The sequence below is a fragment of the Meles meles genome, chromosome 10 (genome assembly GCF_922984935.1).
Source record: "Meles meles chromosome 10, mMelMel3.1 paternal haplotype, whole genome shotgun sequence".
NCBI classification, from domain to species: domain Eukaryota; kingdom Metazoa; phylum Chordata; class Mammalia; order Carnivora; family Mustelidae; genus Meles; species Meles meles.
In genome coordinates, this window is record NC_060075.1 from 87,693,519 (window position 1) to 87,715,322 (window position 21,804).

The 21,804-nt window shown below is 37.8% G+C and overlaps 1 protein-coding gene across 2 annotated transcripts in view; it reads right to left on the bottom strand.

The window, feature by feature from the left end:
• RELN (reelin) overlaps positions 1 to 21,804 on the bottom strand; it is a 510,603-nt gene that overhangs the window by 163,786 nt on the left and 325,013 nt on the right. For both annotated transcript variants that reach the window (XM_046020402.1, XM_046020401.1), the window contains exons 12-17: positions 15,579 to 15,730; positions 8,340 to 8,452; positions 6,796 to 7,004; positions 5,786 to 5,914; positions 4,727 to 4,836; positions 653 to 719 (exon numbers count right to left, since the gene is read on the bottom strand). In XM_046020402.1, coding sequence (XP_045876358.1) covers positions 653 to 719; positions 4,727 to 4,836; positions 5,786 to 5,914; positions 6,796 to 7,004; positions 8,340 to 8,452; positions 15,579 to 15,730 — 780 coding nt within the window. The remainder of the gene's footprint in view (positions 1 to 652; positions 720 to 4,726; positions 4,837 to 5,785; positions 5,915 to 6,795; positions 7,005 to 8,339; positions 8,453 to 15,578; positions 15,731 to 21,804) is intronic.

Genomic DNA, 21,804 nt, shown 5'->3' on the forward strand with positions numbered 1-21,804 from the left:
ACATATGGATATCCATTCTCGTTATAAACATAACACAATGCTTCAGTGGTGACTAAACGTTAACTATTTACATATGATTTCAGACATCATATTTAACATTATTATGTAAAATAATTCATATATCATTTTGAAGACTGAAATGATTTTCGAAAGTAAGCAAGACTGCAAAATTATATTTAAAGATGACTTTTCTTACCAAATCTGCTAAATTTGGCTCATTCTAGTATAGTCTTGGGTCAGTGCTGATTTGCATAATTCATTTACGAAGCATGGTAGGAATTAAAATATGCTTCAAGAACACTAGAACAAGTTTATGGAAAAACAGTATATTGAAGAATGTAACCAAAGACAGAAAAGGCAATCATCAAGCTATGAAGAATTCAAATTTGTTCACAAATTTACATGACGTATGCTAAATTTGTTCACAATTTAGCTTCATAGAAAAGTTATTTATTCATCAACTTCCACCTACAAAAGACACTTAATATTCTACTATGCTTAAATTCCCTTTGGAACATCCTACTTTGGTCTTGAAAAGACCTCAAAAGCCTAAAAAGGAAATAAAAACAAGTTAAAATGACTTGTGGCCACAATAGATAAAGTACATATTAAAATAAAAAGAAGTATAATTATTATTTTAAAAAATGCTTACTTGCAACCATGTCGAGTACACTGTCCTCGGCCAGAACAGAATTTGAGACACGATGGACCAATATAAACTGCAGGCAGAGCAAAAGACAACATGTGAAAAAAAAAAAGGCAAAAACCAATTGGAAAAACCAAGACAACATAGGCATGTCAATCAATTTTGTGCAGCGATACCCATAAAATTGAGCCCATTATACGCATGTTGTACACAGGAAAACAGGGAGACATAGAGAGTGCTGTGTGACAACTACGTGCTTAGCTACAAATCTGCTGGAAATGTTTGAACTTAATTATTTCAAGATTTTAATGTTCCATAGCAAAAATAGGTAGGAACATACGATTTGGGTTCCTTAATGGAGTCTCTTCAGCTAAAATGATTTCAGGCAGAATACTATGCTTCTGACTTAAACTTTCTTTAAAGTTTCATTTTTTAAGGTAGAAATAAAGAATTTGCAAAGGATCAGTTTGCTATATCACAAAATGGAGATGTTATAATTAAATTTAAAAATCATAACTTCCATTCTTATCTGGGGAAAATCTCTAACACATTGCAGGTGATTGATATATATCTTTCTAAAAATAAATCCATCCTTCCTGAAATGGGGAGTTAAAAATCTGTTGTTGTGCATCAAGTCGTCTCTGAAATGCAGGTTTTTTTCTAAACGGTGGGACTGACTGATAATGATATTAAAAACCTCAATTCTAATCTTTGGAAGGCCAAGAAAAGGGTTCCCAGCGGTTGAATAGTAGGTTCTGAGATAATCAGACTCAAATACATTTAAAGATATCAAGCCTCTTGATAACGAACCAGTACAATGAGTAGCACACTGAAAAGTATGAAAATGGAACTAAATCAATGAAGAATTAGAGACTCAATGGTTGTTAAGACTCATATTCAATTTCAGGCACAAACAAATTTGCATTCCATGATCATTTTTTCTGTCTTGGGATCATGTGATCATGTCAATAGTCAAATGATTTCATTTAAAAATAAATTTCTCTGTGGATAATGCTTCTACAAACACTTGTTCTCTGGAGCCAATTAATTTAAGTGTGATAAAAAGCAGGCAGGAACAACTCTTGCTGAAGGAAGCTGATGGTTGAGAAGGATATCAGATAGATCAGGTTAAAGTTATGGGTTTCAGGTGTCAAATAACCTTAGATTCAAATTCCTGCTTCACCTGGAAAACTCTAGATAAGTAATTTATCCAGTCTAAGCCTCAGTGTTCCTATTCTTTAAAATGGGATATTTTCCTCTTTTCCTTGGAGGAAAGAGCAAAAGAAATGTTCACGCTTAGCTTGCTGTCTGGTACCATATGGTTATGATCACCATAATACTGGGGTCAAGAATTCTTCCTGCTACATCTGCCTCGTTGGCCCCTACTGGACAGCATCAGTACTGAGACATCAGGAAAGGGCTTCATTCTTCTTTAGCCTGGTAAAGCTTATGGATTATTTTCCCAGCACACTTGATTTTATGGCTGCAGCAGGGTTTATTCTAAGTCCTATAAATGGTTCATTCCATTTTGTGGGATCACTCTGGAGGGCTGCCCTAGAACGCACCCATGTCATAGTTCAAAAGCTTCCATTGTAAAAAAATTTCAACGATAAAACAAGATTTTCCAAGTCAATGAAAATATTGCAGTTAAGAATCTTGTCATCCCTCGCCACTAATGGTGGGGTCATTGGGATTCACAGCATGAGTAAATCTATAGGCCCTTTTTCCTACGAGTATGGAAAGGACAAATTTGTTTTTATCACTATTATTAACTTAATCAAGTCGAAAAAATTAAAAAGTGATAACAAACATACTTTGCCCTAGGATTTTCCATTTTGCTAAGAACATCAGGATGATTCCAAAAATACTTCCTGTACACACTAGCAGGAAAAACATTCCTAACAGAAGTAGGATATTGACCTGTTTTTTTCTCTCTGTTTATTTTCCTTGACATGATTTAGAATTCCATAGAGAAGTGGGAGAAATTTCAGAAGTGTTCTTTGGCAAGCTGGCACACATTGCTCTGTGTCCTTTCTTTGCCTCGTGAAGAAGCCAGAGAGCAGGTCTTGTTTTTGTAATGTAGGATGATAACAGAATTTTGAGGAGATTCTGCCCCATGTTTTGCATTTGACCTTCACTGCTAACCATGCTCATTCCCTATATTCTTACCTTTTCTCATTCAATTCACAACACGATGGTGGGATACATTCTGACTTGGAATCATGTAATAGCTTTCCTCAGGAAATTTAGATATTCTTTTCATAGGCTTGTATGTGCTTCATAGCACTCTTAATTTCCTCATTTGCTTTATTATAGGTTTTTTAAAATTTCTTTTATTATTATCAAAGTAACATAAGTTCATTATAGGACTCCCAAAAAGCACGTCAGCAGGGGAAAAGTCACCCATATTCTACTACCCAGAGGCACATATTTATTCCCTGTAGCTAATTAACAGGTGTTGTAACTCAAATGCTATGCAAAATATTCGACCAATGCAGGAAGTCCATTTTACCAAAATAATTTTTATTTATTTTTTAAAGGATTTTGTTTATTTATTTGACAGAGAGAGAGATCACAAGTAGGCAGAGAGGCAGGCAGAGACAGAGAGAGAGAATCAGGCTCCCAGCTGAGCAGAGAGCCCAATGCGGGGCTCAATCCCAAGACGCTGAGACCATGACTTGAGCCAAAGGCAAAGGCTTAACCCACTGAACCACTCAGGTGCCACAAATTAATTTTTAGATGGTTTTGCAAATGCACTATGTTAAATGTACTATGTTAACTTACATGGTCTCTGAAGTCTAGGGCTCTTATTGGTCTTCTCTGAATACAGACTGCTTAAAGAGTTTACATTGGCTTATCAGTAAATTATCTTGCCTGAAATTATTCCTGAGTTTCAAGAATGTATTTCATTAAAAGTGTATCAATTTTTTTATTATTTAAAAATAGCAAATATATTGGGTTGCCTGGGTAGATTGCTCAGTCAGTTGGGTGTCCGACTCTTGGTTTCTGTTGGGATCATGATCTTGGGGTGGTGGGATTGAGCCCCCTATTAGGCTCCAGACTCGGCTTGGAGTCTGCTTGTCCCTCTCTTTCCTGCTCTGCTCCATGTCCCCCTTCCCTGCTCATGCTCTCTCTCCCTCTCCAATAAATAAATAAAGTCTTTTGTAAAAATAGCGGAAACATTATTAAAACATGGAAGGTCAGCATGAAACAATGATGTATCCTACTTTATAAAATTGAACAAAGTCAGTGGCTATGCTAAATTCGCTTAAGTATTGACATTTTGTTGCTCTCCCTCCCTTTCTACTTCCTTGTAGTGTAACTGCTCAGTCAAATTGATATACTCTGAAAATAGAAAATCTATGAATCTGCCTATAATTAGAATTATTAAAAAAACAGAGTGGGTTATTAATAACAAATATAAGAAATTTATGGTCATGCACTCCAGTAACTTAAAATATCTTCTCTCCTGAACACTCATTCCAGGTAACACTGGCTTTAAAGTCACACAAAAACCATCAACAATTCACTTAAAAACTGAAGATAACATAGGATATTTTATGCATATCTGCATTTTCTTCTTACACTGTTTTCTGAGAAGGAAGTTTAAGTTTTGTTTCGGAAGTTTCATTTTAGAGATGATATTCCCTTATGTGTGATGTCTGCATCTAAACGACAAGCCTTCCAGATGTTGCAGTAACTAAGAGAAGAATGGGTCTTATTTCAATACATGCAGTATGGGAAGTGTTTATGTTAATTTTGTGTAAAACATTCAAAGAAAATGTTAGGATATCCCATCATCAGCTGTGAATTTGCGTTTCAGGGCTTTACGCATTTCTACATTATGTGTGTTGAAACATTCTGGCATCTAATATTGCTGACGTTGTTGCCTTTTTTTTTTTTTTTTTTCTGATTGTGCATCCCTGGGCTTCTAATGGAATGCAAAGGAGAAAGGGAAGAAAGGGCGTTTAATGAATCGCAAGACCATGACTTAGAAATGTGATTAAGTCTGTGCCAGTGAACAAAAGCACAGGAAGACTCTGCATCAATGGCATGTGATTATGACAGGCGTAAACTAACCATTATCAATTGCCCACATGTTTCCAAGGATTGGTCCCGTTTGTCTCCAGCGAATTCTGGTGTCCCTGGTTAGCGCTGCGTTAGGAAGGGGAATCGTTATGCGGTTCCACCTGCAAGAAATTTAGCACAAGACAGCTTCACAACTAAATTCTCATCTTTTGAACCTCTTTTACGTGCCTTTGATGTTCTAGTTTCTGAATGCTTGGGGCAGCACTAAAGTTTCGTAATAATCTCTTCAACTGCACCTGTGGAGTGACTTTGTTGTTTTCTGACAGACATAGTCTAAAAACACCCGTATCGCACTGGAGTAATGGGCTTGTTCTTAACAGCAAGTGATATTTACTTTGTTTTTAGACATTCTTTTTAGGAATTTTTACATCAGTACTCAGACCTTACATATTATTCTATGATATGCATCCGGGCCGACATAGGGCTTTCTGCTTTTTGCTCTCCCCTGGTCCTGTGCACATTTCAAGAGAGACTAAGAAAGAAAATCATTCTCAACTTAATTTTGCCATGCTTGGAGATATGTTTGCCAGTTTATCCAGTGCTTATTCTGTAAGGTGGAAGGTGTTTTGCACAGTCATCTTTAATTCTCTAAACAGTCCTCAAAGGGGGTGTACCATTGTCCTTAATTTAGAAGGGGAAAGTGAGAGAGTAAATATCATTACTCAAGTAGATGGCAAAACCAGGTTTGAACCCACAGCTTCACTTTCTTCCACCTCTCTATGCTACATCTTTCCCTAAGTATTTTGGCAAGAAGCTTTTTTGGCAATAACCATGCAATCACGATACAGAATTTAAATTTATATATCCAAAATATAAAAGCCAAGTACATAAAGAATGAGTGACTCTATAATTTGTGATCTTGCATCAGATTTACTGAAGTTATTGTCCCCCCTCCTTTTTTTTCCTAAGTGAAATCCTTCCTACATCACCTGAAAACGAGAAGGCAGCTTCCTTACCTATTACGCAAAAGTAGAGTCTCGGGTTTACTCCTAGATTTTGAGTCACAACATGGATTCAAGTCTCCCAATCGCTCAGGGAGAACGTACTCACCCGCTATAGTTTTCAGAGGAGTAGATCGTGCTATGCGGGAGGTGAGGTCCAGCACAGATCTCGGGCAAACACTCAGTGTGGAGGAGGGACCAGGAGCGCCCATGATTGGTGGAAAACTCCAAGCTGACACTGATAATACCAGGACAAGCACAACAAAAAAATACAAAGATGGGAAAACGAAGAGACTCACCCCTCACTAAGTACCTTAAACATTTGTAGAACTAGGATCACAAATTTTAAGATGCTGTTTCCAAAATGATCACTTCCCCCTCCCTTGCAGTCTGACCAGCCTTCAAAGGGCAAACAGTTAAATTACCGTGAGAGAAACAGACTATCTTTTAAAGCCAACAAATGAGAACTGGATTGGCGTGCTTCAATCTGATAGATAGCAAGGCAATTACCATGTCTCACACCGCCACCTCATCCCGTGAATGTGAGATCACAAAATTCTTCGAAAGGACGAGCAACACTCGTGCGAAGTGAAACCGAGAAGTCATAGCTCTTGAAGTGCTAATTTATTTCGGTGCCTATTATTAGGGGGTCACTAACCCACAGGAGGTCAAGCTTTTTTTCAGTTTTATTTGTTTTTCTTCTCTCTCTGCAATCTGTCAGCATGAATGGCTGCCACAGCGCGTGCAAACACTTCTGATACTTCAGACCAAGCTCGCAGAATGAACTCATTTCTACTTAAAATTATCCAGTCATACTCTACATATTAATTAAGAGCTCCTCTTTGTGGAGGGAAGTGTGTATTTTTTTTAAAGGGTGTTTCGTTATCCAGCTGGAAACCTACTGAGAAGTTACTCTGACTTAATAGCCAAGTCCATGTGTTCATTTATTTTTTTTAAGATTTTATTTTTAAAGTAATCTCTACACCCAACAAGGGGCTCGAACTCACAAGTGTGAGATCAAGAGTCCCATGCTCCACTGACTGAGCCAGCCAGGCACCCCAACATGTTCATTTCTAATCAGTGTGCAAGTTGACACACTCACGGAATAGGACTTCCTACCTGTTACCAGGCTGATGTGTTCCACAGCCCAGATTAATGGAAAACTGTATCATGTGGGACATCGTAGAAGGGAGAACAGGTAAGACGTGGAAAAAATCGACAGCCCAGACGTTCCTGTTATGCCCTTGATGGTTCTTTTGCCTGAGACAAAATCTGGTCGCAGGTGTCTGAAGCTCGGGATTGATGACGACAGAAACTAAAGATGGAACCTTCAAAACAAAGGAAACCAAAGTCACTCGTCGTCCCTCTATGTGAGTCTGTGTGAATTCTCCTAGATTCGGTCTTGCAGCTACTAAGTATATAACTGCCGTTTATGAGCCCCAGGCGAGGTCCTGTGTGTTCCACTCTTATTTCATGGAGACGATGTGGTCTTTAGTGGATATCTGTTTGAGTCACTCAGGAGTCCTCCTCTGCAGGCACCTGGAACTCTCTAGGTGTGCCTGATCAGGCCCTCTCTACCTGAAGATTAATTAATCTAAGGTCTTTAAAAGTTATCAGAGCATATGTATTCATTTTATACACCCTGGTCCAAGACAAAGGCAACTTCACGTTATCCTTTAGCATCGGCCTTCTTTTAAAAAAAAGTGAATCTGTATGGCACTAATGGTTGCCAAACTACGTATTCTGAAAACAGGCTGCTAAGTGGTAACAGCCAGTGTCAACCAGTTAATCCATAATAACTAACGTAACTGACTTGGTCTGAGGCATGCAGCTGACCAGAGCGAGTGTAACCCTAGCTAGTCACCGGTGGAAAGCTAGTCCATTACAAAATCCCAGAGGGTCTAACTTGAATGACCCTAGCAGATGGGGTATGCTGGATACTTTCTCTGATTGTTCCCTATTCTAGCCTCAATGTTTATCTCCCATCTTCCTAACTGGACCCAGGAAATGCTAGGTGCTGGCTGTGTTCAAGTTCTTTACGCTATCGAGGGTGCCATCAACGTGGAGAAAAGCCTAACTAATAATGAATGTGTGAGTGTAGTCTCAGCGCAAAGAACTCTACAACTAGAAAAAAATAGTTCTACACATAATGACGAGCATCACACACAACTTTGAAGACATTTGCAAATAACCAGATCCAGCACATGCCCTGAATTCAAGGGGCAAAGGAAAAAACATCAATTTCAGTGGTTATAATTAGAAAAAAAAAGTGACAATAATCTATACTTCTACGATGTCTTTTGCCTAGGAAGTCCTAAGATGCTGGATAAATAGTCATTATGCCCGATACGTCTGTGAGGTTCTATAACGAGAGCCACTTTCAGGGCTTTCTAGGGAACAAGAGTAAAGAGTACTGGGCTCCATCTTATCATCTCTAATGGGCTGTACTTCATTTGTCCTGATAAAAACCTCCTTTTTTGTTTGTATCAGGAGAAAAGTGGATATTAAAATGTCCATGTCACTTTTAAAGAAACCTGGCAACTTCCTGGGCCTCTAAAAGAGAGTGATCTCCTCCGCATCTAGCAGGATCTCCATGGTTTCAAACTCGGACTGTCTAGGGAATCTGGGATGGGGCCATTTGGCACCTGAATCAGCATCGGTACCTTATAGGAGGAATACGAAAGAGTATCCAGTGTAATGTGCTCTTTTCTTCCTTCAGTCTTCGCGTACAGGGTGACATCATTTTCATGAGAATCTCCAGGGTCACAGACTCCTCCTTGAACAAAACAAAAACTGTAAGTTCTTGGTGCCAGACTGCATCCATAAACACATGTGGTGTTAACGTTCAGAATGAAAAAATACTTACAGAACCCAGATGTCCCTTAAGAATGACCCTAAACAAAAGTAACCAGACCCGAGGGAGTAATGTATCAAGATAGTTCAGATAGAACTCTCTCCTGCTAAAGATCGAAGGCTTGCTATTTGGCAAGGCCAAAGTAACTGTGTGCTTAGTGAGATCGCTCAAATGATAGTTTGCAATGAGCTGTGGCGGCATGTGGTATTTGAACCCACATTAAAAAAGATATGCTCTGCTTTTTAAGAAACTGTCACTTCCTTATATTTGAGGTCTTACTGGCCAAAATTCAGACCTGATTGATGATGGTTTTGAAAAAATGTGGTGACTCACTGCATCAACTATTTCTGAGTGATATTACTTAAACAGTTGCACTCGGTATCCTAGGTATTGGCAGCTTTAAAAAAACTTATTTAATTAATTAATTTTTAAAAAGATTTTATTTATTTACTTGACAGAAAGAGGGGGAAGCAGGCTCCATGCCGAGCAGAGAGCCCAATGCGGGGCTAGATCCCAGGACCCTGAGGTCATGATCTGAGCCGAAGGCAGAGGCTTAGCCCACTAAGCCACCCAGGCGCCCCAGGTATTGGCATCTTAACTGCAGTTCATTTTACATTCTTCATTTTTATCTTTCTACCTCATGTGGTTGTTGGAAAGTACACAGAGTAGCTCATTCTCTGTTGGTCTACTTTACAGTCAAGTGGAACATTCTAACCATAAGGTAATTAAGATTATCCTGAGGATGAAACTGAACAACAGAGCAGGGACCTGAAACTGACCATTCAAATAACTGATGGAAAAGCTGTGAGTCAATGCTATGACTTTTAGCCCTTGACCTTACTCTTTTCACTACTGCATCCAGCCAGTCATCCTTACTATTGCTGGCTTCCGTGAATTGTCTGTAGAACCTGGATTTTAAAGGACTGCATGTCCACACAGGGGCCTCTCCCCCCCCATGGCTACCGTTCACAACAGCACCAATCATTGTAGCAGGAATGTAGGTAGGTACGTGGATTTCCTGGCAAATATTCTACCCTTATGGTCCAAAATTTATAACATTAACTCTTAATTTTATTCCTATCTTTTCAAAAAAACTCCCTCCAGTTCTTAAATTAACCACCATGAAGGTTAACTTTTATCTATAGGCAATTTCTGTTGCTAATACTCTACGGGGACAGTAGAGTAACCTCAAAATTCTAAGACGAGGTTATCTTCTGATAATTATCCTAGTAAAGTCAACAAATAATGGTTGAGACTCACCATCTGAAAGAAGAAAAGAAGGGAGAGAGGGAGGGAGGGAGGAAGGGAAGAAAGAAAGAAGGAAGGAAGGGGGAGAGGGCGAGAGGGAAGGTGGAAGAATGGCAGAATCTCAGTCTGGGAAACTGGGGTCTGATGTTGGGAAGAAATTACAGACACGTGATGCTTTAAGTAAGAAAGTTAGAACTTAATCATTATAAGAAAGATCATAATAATAGAAGTAACTTAGATTCTGGTTATCTATGAAGCACAGAAATATTGCATGTTACATCTGTTAGACATACATAACTTGGCATATTATAAATATGTATTGAGTTAACTTATCTGAACTGAGAAGAGAGCGGCCAGATGTGGTGATAATGTCACCTTCATCCTAACAGATGTTTATTATTTAAGGGCAACAACCAGTGGGGAGAACCTTACGATTTTGCTATCTGGTACCATATTTTCTTCTTTTTTAAAGCATTTCATTACACATGGATACACTGTGGTAAATAGAGCTAGTCAACGTCATTCTAAATGACTGTTTCTGGGAGAAGAGATCTGCATGAAAACTAAACCCCCATCTAAAACCCGTAACTTTAGGAGGATGTATTAAAGACTTACCAAAAACAACACAGGGAAGGTGGAAGGTCACAGGCAGTGTGGATTTAGAGCAACACACCCAGAGACACAGGAACTACACCTCAGTCCTCTCTAATTTCACTGATTTGTTCCCTGTAAGTCTCTGCTGTCTTAAGAACAGTTCGTGAACTTCACCTGCCTTTCAGAGGGAGCAGAGACACACGCAAGAGCTCCTCCCGCCCAGACTTGACAGAAGAAGAAAGTCCAAAAGGAGCCAAGACTTTAAAATGATGACAGACTTTATCTAAAAGATCCCTCAGGGGGCAATTTATCAACTCTGTGAAGTTTCAGTGACAGCAGCTCGCACAGAAAGATACGGATTCTTCTTCAGCTTCACTCGCTTTGATGTATTGTGGGGAGGTATGACTCAAGGGGCATTGTGTACAGCAATTACAGAAGATTTTAATAAAAACCAGATGGACAGTCAGGTTTCAAATACCTTAAGTCCTGCTTAAGTAGCTTTTAAGATATTTCTGTTAGGAGAGCGATTTTGTTATTTACTAGGTACAGGACATTGGGCTTGAAGGGAAAATAAAAGGGAAAAGTTTGTAATTTAGCAAGGAAAACAGAATAATACACACGGAAGAATGACAATTAGCAGTAAACTATGTTGTGCTGTCATAATCACAGACAAAATTCAGAGGAAAGAGATACAAGAGGGGACAAAAGAGCTGGGTGTAGGGGGCTGTCCAGTGAACATGGGGAAGGAATAGTAAAGGAATGAATGATGTGTGTTCGATTATTTTTATCTCGTTCACCCATTCTGACTCTAAGAACAGTGTCGGATACTGGTCCTCAATGAATTTGTATTGAATGAATATACGAATGAAGGAAACAGACCTGAACCAAATTTTGAAAGCTGAGCAAATTTTCCAGAAATTGCCACAGTAGATTGATCTGGACCAAGGGATGAGACCAGGAAAAACGTACAGGCAGGCCAGAGAGGAAGGGAGTGTGATTTTGTCTAGATGAACAATCAGACAATGATTTTCTAAAGGTGCCCGTATAAGCTGTCTACCATATCTTAGATCTCTTTCCATGTTGCCATCTTCTCCATCAGCTACAAAAGTTTTGAAGTCAAGTCTTACCGTATCTGGTTTTCCCCTACTGTCCTGTCCTATTACATCCTCTCTTATCTTAAAAACCACCTTTGCTAGATCCTGCTTTCTCCTCAAGATTCAGACCCTGTTTCTTTTCTTCTGTTACTGATGAACTTCTTGAAGCAGTGGTCTTTTTTCAGGGACACAAGTCTTTTATTTCTTTTAACTCTATGTGCTTTGGCTTCCTGAGCACCACACCATGGGGAATACTTGCTCAGAAGTCCCTTGGGGGGGGGGATTCTCAAACCCTATCCTGGTTGGTGCTCTGTGGGCTGGTCCCCACCCTTTCCCTTCCTTCTTCAGTGTAGAACACCTTCCTCCCACGTCTTTATGTCTTTTCTCAGTATCCTTTGTCTACCTCTACGCCTTCTACGTTTACCTAGATGAGGGTTCCCCCTAAGAATTTTTCCTGTCCTTTGTCTACTCTCCCTTCTGTTTGGGAGAACACAGCAACTCTGGTGAGTGGCTCCACTTACCACCTACGTGCTGATGACTTTCCAATTTGGTTCAGACCCTTAGTAAAATGTCTACCTTCGTATGGCTTTCCAGAAGCCTCAACCTCAACATACATAATGCCAAAATCTTCTACTCCATATCTGCTTATTTATTTATTTTTGGACACTTGCTATCTTGGGAAATATGAAAAAATCAAAGAAATCCAAGGAAGAAATCCAAGAAAGGAATCTCTTTGCCTTCCAATACTGATCTCATAATCCCCGTAGTCTTTCGGGTGTGAACCTCAGTTGGTTCCTTTTCTTCAGCTATTTATTCTCTGTCCCCTCCTTCATATTATTACCACTGGCACTGTCCTGTTCCTTTGTTGCTTGGACTAGTGCAATAGCTTTCTAACTTAGGCTTGCCAGATGAAATATATTGCACAAACATTATTTATATGAAAAATTATTTATCTGAAATTCAGATTTAAATAGATAAAGGGAATTAAGAGGTACAGACTTCCAGTTATAAAATAAATAAGTCACGGGGATGACAGCATAGGGAACGTGGTCAGTAATACTGGAATAACTGTGTGGTGACAGATGGTAACTAGATTCATCACAGGGATCATTTTATCATGTTTGAAACTCCCGAATCACTATGATGTGCACCTGGAACTAAGAGGATATTGTATGTCAGTTACACTTCAATTAAACAATTTTTTAAAGACTGTTTTAGAAAGAGAGACTGTGCATGAGTGGGAGGGGAAGAAGGAGAAGGAGAGAGACTGTCAAACAGACTCTACGCTGAGTGTGGTGGCCGACATGGGGCTCGATCTCATGGCCCTGAGAGCATGACCTGAACCAAAACCAAGAGTCGGATGCTTAACCAACTGCACCACTGAAGCACCCCGCATTTAAAAAAAATTTTTTTTTTAAAAAAGCTGTTTTTTTTTCTCCTTCTAACTCTGACAACCCTACCCTAACTGGTCTCCTATCCTCTAATTTCTGAGTGCTTCAGTCTTTCCTTCACATTCATGCCAGAGTTATCTTTCTAAAACACAGATGAGAATATGTTACAGAACTGACAGGAATCATTTGGTGGCTCCACACAGCCTAGAGAAAGAACCCAAACTCCTCAGTTAATATTAAAGAAAATTGCCTTTCTGGTTCTGGTTCTCTTTTCTTGTCCCATCTTCTACTTTCCACTAGGTTGTATTGGGAAAATCACCCACCCCAAACAAGTCATGCGAATTTATACCTGTGCTTTTTCTCAAAATGCTGGCTTAGCTTGTCATTCTCTTCTCCCTTCAAACCGTTAAAAACTTGTTTTTAATATTCACAATTCTCCCTGTTTCAATATGACACTCAAAATTAACTATTCCGTTTATATGTCGGCAGAAGTATAGGGACAGATTTTTACATTACAGTTTCTGTTCTGACTTTTGTATAAAATAAAATGCCCTTTATTTCCCTCTTCTTTGAGAGAACTATCATCTTCCTCCTCTATCTCTTCCTTAGAGGTACATTATAATTTTTTTGTTCTTAACATTTTTATCCAAGTGTAATGAACACAGTGTTATATTGGTTTCAGTTTATAAATCCCTTTAGATTTAAATTACAGCCGTCCTTCAATGACCAGTTCAAACGTCATCTCCCTCACGGAGTGTTGCCCTGATCCCGACACTGAAGCGACCCAGTGTCCCATAACATTCTCTCTCTTCTTAAAAATTTTTATTTAAATTCCCGGGTTATATGAGTTTCAGATGTACAATACAGTGATTCCACAGCTCTGCACAGTACTCGGGGCTCGTCATGACAAGTGTACTCTTCCTATTCCTATTTCACTCATCCCCCACCCTCTCCCCCTCTGGTGACCATCACTTTGTTCTCTAGAGTTAAGAGTCTGTTTCTTGGTTTGTCTCTCTTTCCTTTGCTTATGTCTTAAATTCCACATATGAGTGAAATCATACAGTATTTGTCTTTCTCTGACTGACTTTTAGATTTTACTTGTGGGCAGGAATTCTAAGTAATTTTTATGTATAAAAAAAGATACAGTGAGTCATACCTATTTGCATTCGGTGCTGTTTTAAGGGATTTGCCTGAATTCAATCACTGATCCGTAACTCTGAGATGTAGGTACCATTATGACCCCTGATTGTATTCTCCACATAACTTAGCTCAGTGGACTCCAGTCAATCAGAATTAGTTAATTTTTAAAATGAAATGGAGATGCTTTTATGCGGGATAATATATTGTCGGCTCATTCAGATGAGCCTTTTTCTTCACCATCAATATTATTTTAATTGATTCACTAATAATATGCAGAAAGAATTATAGATGACTAAATTCATTCTACAAAGACACTGATATAAACATGTCAGTGCTTTACAAAGGTGCTGAATGGGGTTGATTTAGTATGACTGATCTTGAAAAAAAATCAAAAATTCGAATATTATGTGAAAAATGGTAAGAAGTGAAAATGCTTAGAATTAGAAGCACTAACAAGCTGAAAGTTTATCACAACTTTTTTGAGAGGAGGGTTAAGCTTTCCCAGGAATCTTTCTTAATAAAATGAGAGCCAGTTTGAATTCTAAGTTTGTAAAGGAAATGAACTCTGGGTCTCTAAGTATACAGTCCATTTCAGAGTCTAATTGGGGAGATCCTTAATGGAGGAAGATTACATTATTATATTTTACAGGCACAACTTCCCATTATCAAACAGATCATCATTGAAAATGAGGTAGCATCAAGCAGACAGTGTTTTGGAACATGAGATAATCTGAACTTCACCATGCCACTCTAACCTACAGGAAGTAAGGAATGTGACGGAAATAAATAGCCAGTGCTGAAGCCCAGACTCAGGGGGCCTGTTTGTCCTGATGAGCTGACATCTTTGTGAGTAAGTTCAAAGGTGGTAAATGTTTATTAAATGTTTATTTCCTGTTTCACTTCCAGGTGTTGCCTGTGCTTTTCTAGTCATTCGACAAAAAAGGCATGTGACACCTACTCACATTTCTGGAATGACATCCAGTGGAAGAATACATAACTAACACGACAATTTTGAGAAGGCCCTAATTTCAACCCCCTCATTCTTCCTTGGGTATTTTTCTAAATGTTCATCTACTTATATGCTCCACAATAATCTGGGGAAAAATACATCTTATGAGCACTTTCTTTGTGTGTTTGGCACATATTAAAAAGTGGACAGTGTTATTAAGGTATTATAAACCTGTTTCTTAGCTTCCCATTCATTTCATCAGGGATGAAATGATGATATATCCATGAAAACAAATGGCTTACTAGGATGACTGCTTCTGGGGGAAGCCAGGGACTTTGGACAAAGGAGTGATTTTGTTCTCAGCTTCTCTTCCATTGTCTTTTCAGCTATGACCACTGAGGGAGAGGTGGGATGAAGGTCTATGGCATTTTACCTACAGGACTATCAAGGCATTTCAGGACTAGCTCTCTTATAGGTCTGAAGCAGGTGTGAGCTTTTGCTCATCTAATAGAACTCCGATTTCATGAATTTCATTTTATGTTGTTAGACAACAAACAATCTTACTTCCACAGGGATATGGGCTGGTGTAGGTTCTGCCTTAGGTCAACAAAATTTGTTCAAATTGTACCTACCCATAACGAAGTAAAATCTCAGGTTCCCATAACCAGTGGTATCCATGTATGGGGTGCATAGTTTCCTCTCTCCATCTTTGAGGAAGACCATCGATAAACCTGATTCTACTGTTCCACATTCTGTACCAATGGCAGCTCCCAAGATGTCCCACCTTAAAAAAAGTGAGAGTCATGAACAATTGGAATATTAAGTCAAAGCTTCATAGAGTATAGCATTTTATTTTTACTGAGGGACATATACTTAATAATCAATCATTCTGAAGTAAAGATGTGGTACTACCGATTTAATAATGAACACATTTTAAACACATTCCATTCGCAATTCCATTCCAGTCGCAATTTTTCTGCAGAAGATAAATTTAATCAATACTATGTGTAGTATGTCTACTACATGATAGTCTTTATTCTCAAAGTACTTACAGTCAAGATTGGGGGGGCCGTCAAGTCTGAACTGAGGAAACAGGGAACCGTAAAAGAGAGTATCATGGCATTATGGTATTTTGCACATTACCAAAATGTAACTAGAATATAATGTAAATAATAATGTAATAATGCAATAATAAAGTAATAATGTAAAAAACGTAAATAGAATGTAAAGTCATAGGAGCAGCAAGAGTCTAGCAAGTTTTCCAAAGAAGATGAGATTTAAACTGGATCATGTCAAAAAATATAGAATCAGATATATAGGAGAGAACAAAAATATTGAATATTTTAAAATTCCTGTTTCTCCTTCGTGTTTATTTCTGTTTGTGTCTAATTTGGACATATGAATCACACAACTCGCTTGCCCACACATGGAGGAAATTGGGACGCACAGAGGTAAGTGGCTTGCCTAAGGCTAATTGCCTGTTTAGCTCTAAAATTGAGATCTTCTGTTTCTCAGTTTCTTGTTATTTTAGTAGTTACGGTTCTAAAGACTGTATCGTGTCAGGGAGATTATGTTGACCCATTTCAGTTTATAATAGATTTGGGACCAAGATGTTTAGGAAATGTCTTTTTTTTCATAATTTAACGGATTATATTAATCATTCGAGAAACTCAAAAATAACTTTTTGAAGCAGCTCTTAATAGTGCTGGCCCAGTGTAAATTAACAAGGAACCTCTCTTGACTCATACAAGAAAATCTCACACTGGTTCATTGGTCTTTTATTTGCTCCATTTATCCCAATTAAACCACTCAGCCTACTGATCCATAAAGCAAGTTAAGCTTATAAATGATGCATATGATGACTCCTTTTAGGCGTTAGAGTATTTTTAAAGTGAAAAATTGGATAGAAAAAGATGGAATTGTCCTGGACTAAAAGAACCTTCTGTTCAGGTGAAAAATGAGATTAGTAGTCTTTTTCTCATTATTAGTTGTAAATGAATAATTCTTCTAGATGAATCTAAATGAATTATTTTCAAGACTTCCACCACCGACAGAGCTGTGTGAGATATGTTTAGACTGTATATTTCTTTTTTTTTTTTAAGGTTTATTTATTTGAGAGAGAAAAAGAGTGCACACACACAATCAGGAGGGGCAGAGGGAGAGAGAATCTCAAGCGGACTCGTCATGAGAGTGGAGCCCGATGCCAAGCTCCATCTCACAACCCTGAGATCATGACCCGAGGCTAAACCGAGAGTTGGACGCTTAACCGACTGAGCCACTCAGGGATCCCTGTATGTTTCTTTTCAATCTTTATTTTACAGTCCAATACATTCAATTTTACTCTACATTAGTCTTTATTTCTCCCACTTTTAAATGTTGGAAGATAACAAAAGTGAAGTTATTTTCTTTAGAAACCCAAATATTTATAATCAAATGAAATGGAAAGTTGAGTCTGCTTTGAAGAGAAAGAAGCAGAGAGAGAGAGATCTAAAAAATCATTTTGTGTGTCAGTGATTTGAATAAATTATCTTGCATTTATTAAAAATTCAGTAGACGCCTGTTGTAGCACAAGCTCATTCTTTCATGAATTTGTGTAGATACCGGCTCAAGCTTAGTTGGAGACAAAGTATCCTTGAGGGATAGCAGAGCAAGGCTTTCAGTCCCTGGACTTGAGAGTCCAGATCCATAAGGGCGCAAAGTTGTGGGTCTTTTCTAGATAGTCCCCGACCGTCTCTTCTTAATCACTTTCATGAAGTAAAATTGTAACATAACCAAATCTTTGAGGCCGGAAGTGGTATCTGAGGAGCTTTAGAGTTTTAGTAGTATTTTTGATGGCATGGCAATTTTCCTGAAAACGAGTGTTATTTTTCTATAGCCTAATTTATGTCTTCCTCAAGTAAATGTGGTTGTAGTGAGTTGCATTTGAAGGACTGTCTGCCTACAGGGAAGAGACCTCTACAACATAGCAATTTATATTTATGCTTTATGCTTTGATGACTCAGTCCAAAAAAGCCTCTATATTATTTATCATAAATACAGTGGTATCTATTATTTATAATACAGTGGGTTGAATTTGGAACATAGGAAAAAAGTTTCTTAATCAATAAAATGCCTTAAGGCAACTTTGTTCCTTAGATGTAGCAAGGTCACAATGATGTTCAATTTAGATCTTTAAAATATGACTTTTCTATTCTTGTGTCAAAAAAAGAGGAATATTTTTGTAAGTAAAGATGATTTAAAGCAGTTTCTTAGCTGGAAAGCGGATGGTCCTCTCTATCAACTATTTTGGAATGCTTTGAGAATACAATTAATTATGTTTTAATCAGCTCATACTTTGATATTTTTAAGAAAGGTACAAGAGGGTAGAAATTAAATCTTTTCACACAGAAAAGATAAATACGTTAGGCGATGGATGTGTTAATTAACTAGATGGAGTTCTTTCACAACGAATACATATATCGTGTCACGATGATGTGCTTTAACTTTCTCACAATCTTGTATGTCAGTATGCCTCAGGAAAGCTGAAATTGAAAACGATTTCTTTCATTAGCTTAAAAATAGAATGAGATCTATTCTTTGAAGGGCAATTTGGCAGGAACTATCAAGATGAAAACTACATCCTCCGTGTATGTATATGAACGTGTATGTATCTGATTCTCTAATTTTCCTTTTCCCTTTTAGGAATCTACCTTTCAAAAATACTTTAACAAGTATGCAAAAATTTTCATTACAATATTTTTTGTCTGTCAAAGGGGTTCAACTAGATAAACTGGTACATCACCCTTTTGAAATCCTGATCTATATTTACTGACTAGAAGATACATTCATTATATGTTGGTGGTCCTAAAAAATTAAGTTGTGGCACAGTATAGAAAATATGACTCTAGCGGGTGCTGTGTTTGTGTGTGTGTAGTCACAGAAAAATTTCTGAATGAATATATGTGTACAATTTAACTGTGAGAAATGGGATTAGCATGGGGGACTTGGGATTTTTCCTTTACATATAGGCTTTGCAGTAAGAACGTAATTTTCAGGAAAAAAGAAGGCATTCAATTTATAGGTATTATAATAATGAAAACGTAAATGATCTCATTATATGTTGGTGAAAATGCTAAGAATATGAACACAGGCAATAGAAGTCATATTTTAATCAGATATTCTTTGCCTACAAAGATGGGTATAAAATGCTCTAAAGCTAATGAAGCATTTCATATTATCTCTGAAAATTTGTTTTATTATATTTTCCAGACTATATCAAATCACCTAAAGTTGGCTCCTTTAGGTGTGAGCTAAGATATAGAATAAAGCCTGGCTACTGAGATCCCACATTTACCAAATTCATAAGATTTTTAAAATCTCTGTGAATTCTCTGAGGTTATCCATAAGGTCTGTATTTGGGATGAATGCTATTATTTAATAAGGGATGTGCCATAGGTAAAGACCCTTCCACATTCATTTATATTCATGAGGTTTATCTTGAGTGTGAGCCTGTGCGGTCTAGCAAGGTGTGGACTTCGACTGAAGGCTTCTCTACCTTCATTTAGATGTTTTTCCCTTAGCATGACAGCTTAGGAGAAGGTAAAGGATGAGCTCTATCCGAAAGCTTCCCTGCATTTCAAAAATTCTTTTCTTCAATTGGTTCCCCCGTATTTCACTCAAATTCAATTTTGTTTTTGGTTTTTATTACGTGCATTATGTTGATTTACTCTCTTGTCGGAATAACATTAATAAAGAACATTGTCTTTGGAATGGGAGAAAGCACTCAGCTTTCTCACCAATAAGACAGAAATATGACCCAGACTGGAGGACGGTTAGAGAAAATAATGTGCTGCCTGGGATGTGACAGCATGTCAGTAAGTGTTAGATTGCCCCCTCCCCCCATAAAACGTAGCGCTATCGCTGCTTTTAAGTAAGTGGAAGAGGCCATTCAAGTGAATTTCTAAGTTATAATGAGTGTTTTTAATTTTTCACACCAGAATTAGCAAAGCAGCAAGACTGGACAAAGTCACAGTACCATGTACAAGTGCAACTACTTCATCTTTAAGCAAAGGGATACAGAGCTGAAAGAGAAACGGCACTTCATCTATCATGGATCTTTGGTACTATTCATGATTTTTGTCTATAATCTTCTGGGCTCCTCAGTTTATTATTTATGTTACCTAAATGGTCAGGTGGGTTTGACTTTAATAAAAATGAACATGCTTATAAAGGAAAAAAAATCCACTTAATACAATATTAACACAGACTGCCAACCTATCTCCAGTCCACTTACCTTGAATTATAAGCTTAAATAAAATCCTTTTTTTAGCTTTATAAGCATTTTTGTGAAAAGTTTTCTAAGTCAGAGGGAGCATAATTCTTCTGGGTAGAACAGAGGGAAGAATTTGTAGAAAATACAAGAAGATATTCAAACTGTTCTGGAGAATTCTAAATAATTTGGAAAGCCTATTTTCAGTTAAAGCACCAACTTATATTGAAGGGGCTACAATGCAGATTGTTCTTGTTGGTTTATATGCAGTTTTGGTTTTCAATGGTTAGTGTAAGATTCTTTGCTACTATTTCCCTACTATTTCCCTGGAACAAGGAAGGCAATATAAAATTGTTTTATTGAGTTTATATTGACTTTTACTTGTTCTCCTGCCCCACTGGATAACTTTCAGTATCAAGAAAGACATACTGAGTCAGATGTAGGTGTAATCCAGTTAGCAAGCAGTGCTATTAAAACATATAACTGATACTTTGAATTTTGGTCTCTCTATAGTAAATCATCTGTCAGAGATGAAGCTGTGGCAGACCTTGGAAAACCACTGTCTTACTCAATTTTTTTTTCTATAATCTTAGATGATTTTTAAAAAATACATACTTAGAAAGAGCTTCTTCAAAGCAAATTCATAAAGCAGTTACCTTAATAGGATATGGGTGGTAGTACAAGAGGATTGTTAGCAATGGAAGTTGGACAGAACTGGAAATGTTAGTAGTTCAGAGACTATTCTTTTTCTAACCATTGAAAAAGCCAGCAACACCAAATATGGGAAAGCAAATGTGACCTCAGGATGAGTCCTGTTTGCCCTCCAAGCATCTTCTCTATATCTTGCTGGTGTATTGGACTTATGGGCATTCCGTCATGGGCAGTATTTGCCAGTCGTTGCTTTTAATTTTTAAGTAGAGGAAGATGCTTCACAGAAATGATGTCTGTGGCCTGGGAGGGGATGGCTACATGGAGAAGTACAGTTGGCAATATTTTTTTAAACTTATAAAAAGAAATTCTATTTGTTTTCTATTATAATAGCAGTATTCTCATTACTGAAAAATCAGAAAATAAAAAGGTTAGAAAAACATCGCCCATAACCACACTCTCCCAGAGACAAGCACAATTTTAGTATATTTATTTCTAATATTTTTGTATGTATATTTCCAAATGGTTGTGGTAATGTTATATAGATGGTTTATACTCTTTCTTCACTTCCATTAGTAATGTACACATTTTCCAGGCTACTATTAATTCTTTATAAATGAGCCATACAGGGGCACCTAGGTGGCTCAGGGGGTTAAAGCCTCTGCCTTCGGCTTGGGTCATGATCCCAGGGTCCTGGGATCAAGTCCCGCATCAAGCCCCGAATCGGGCTCTCTGCTCAGCACGGAGCCTGCTTCCCCCTCTCTCTCTGCCTGCCTCTCTGACTACTTGTGATCTGTCAAATAAATAAATAAAATCTTAAAAAAAAATAAATGAGCCACACAATATCTTGTTATGTATATACCAAACTGTACTTAGTCATTTTCTTATTTTTGAATTTCAAAATATAATAATAAATAGTGATACTATTTAGCATACTTTATGGGTCTGAGGAATTAAACCAT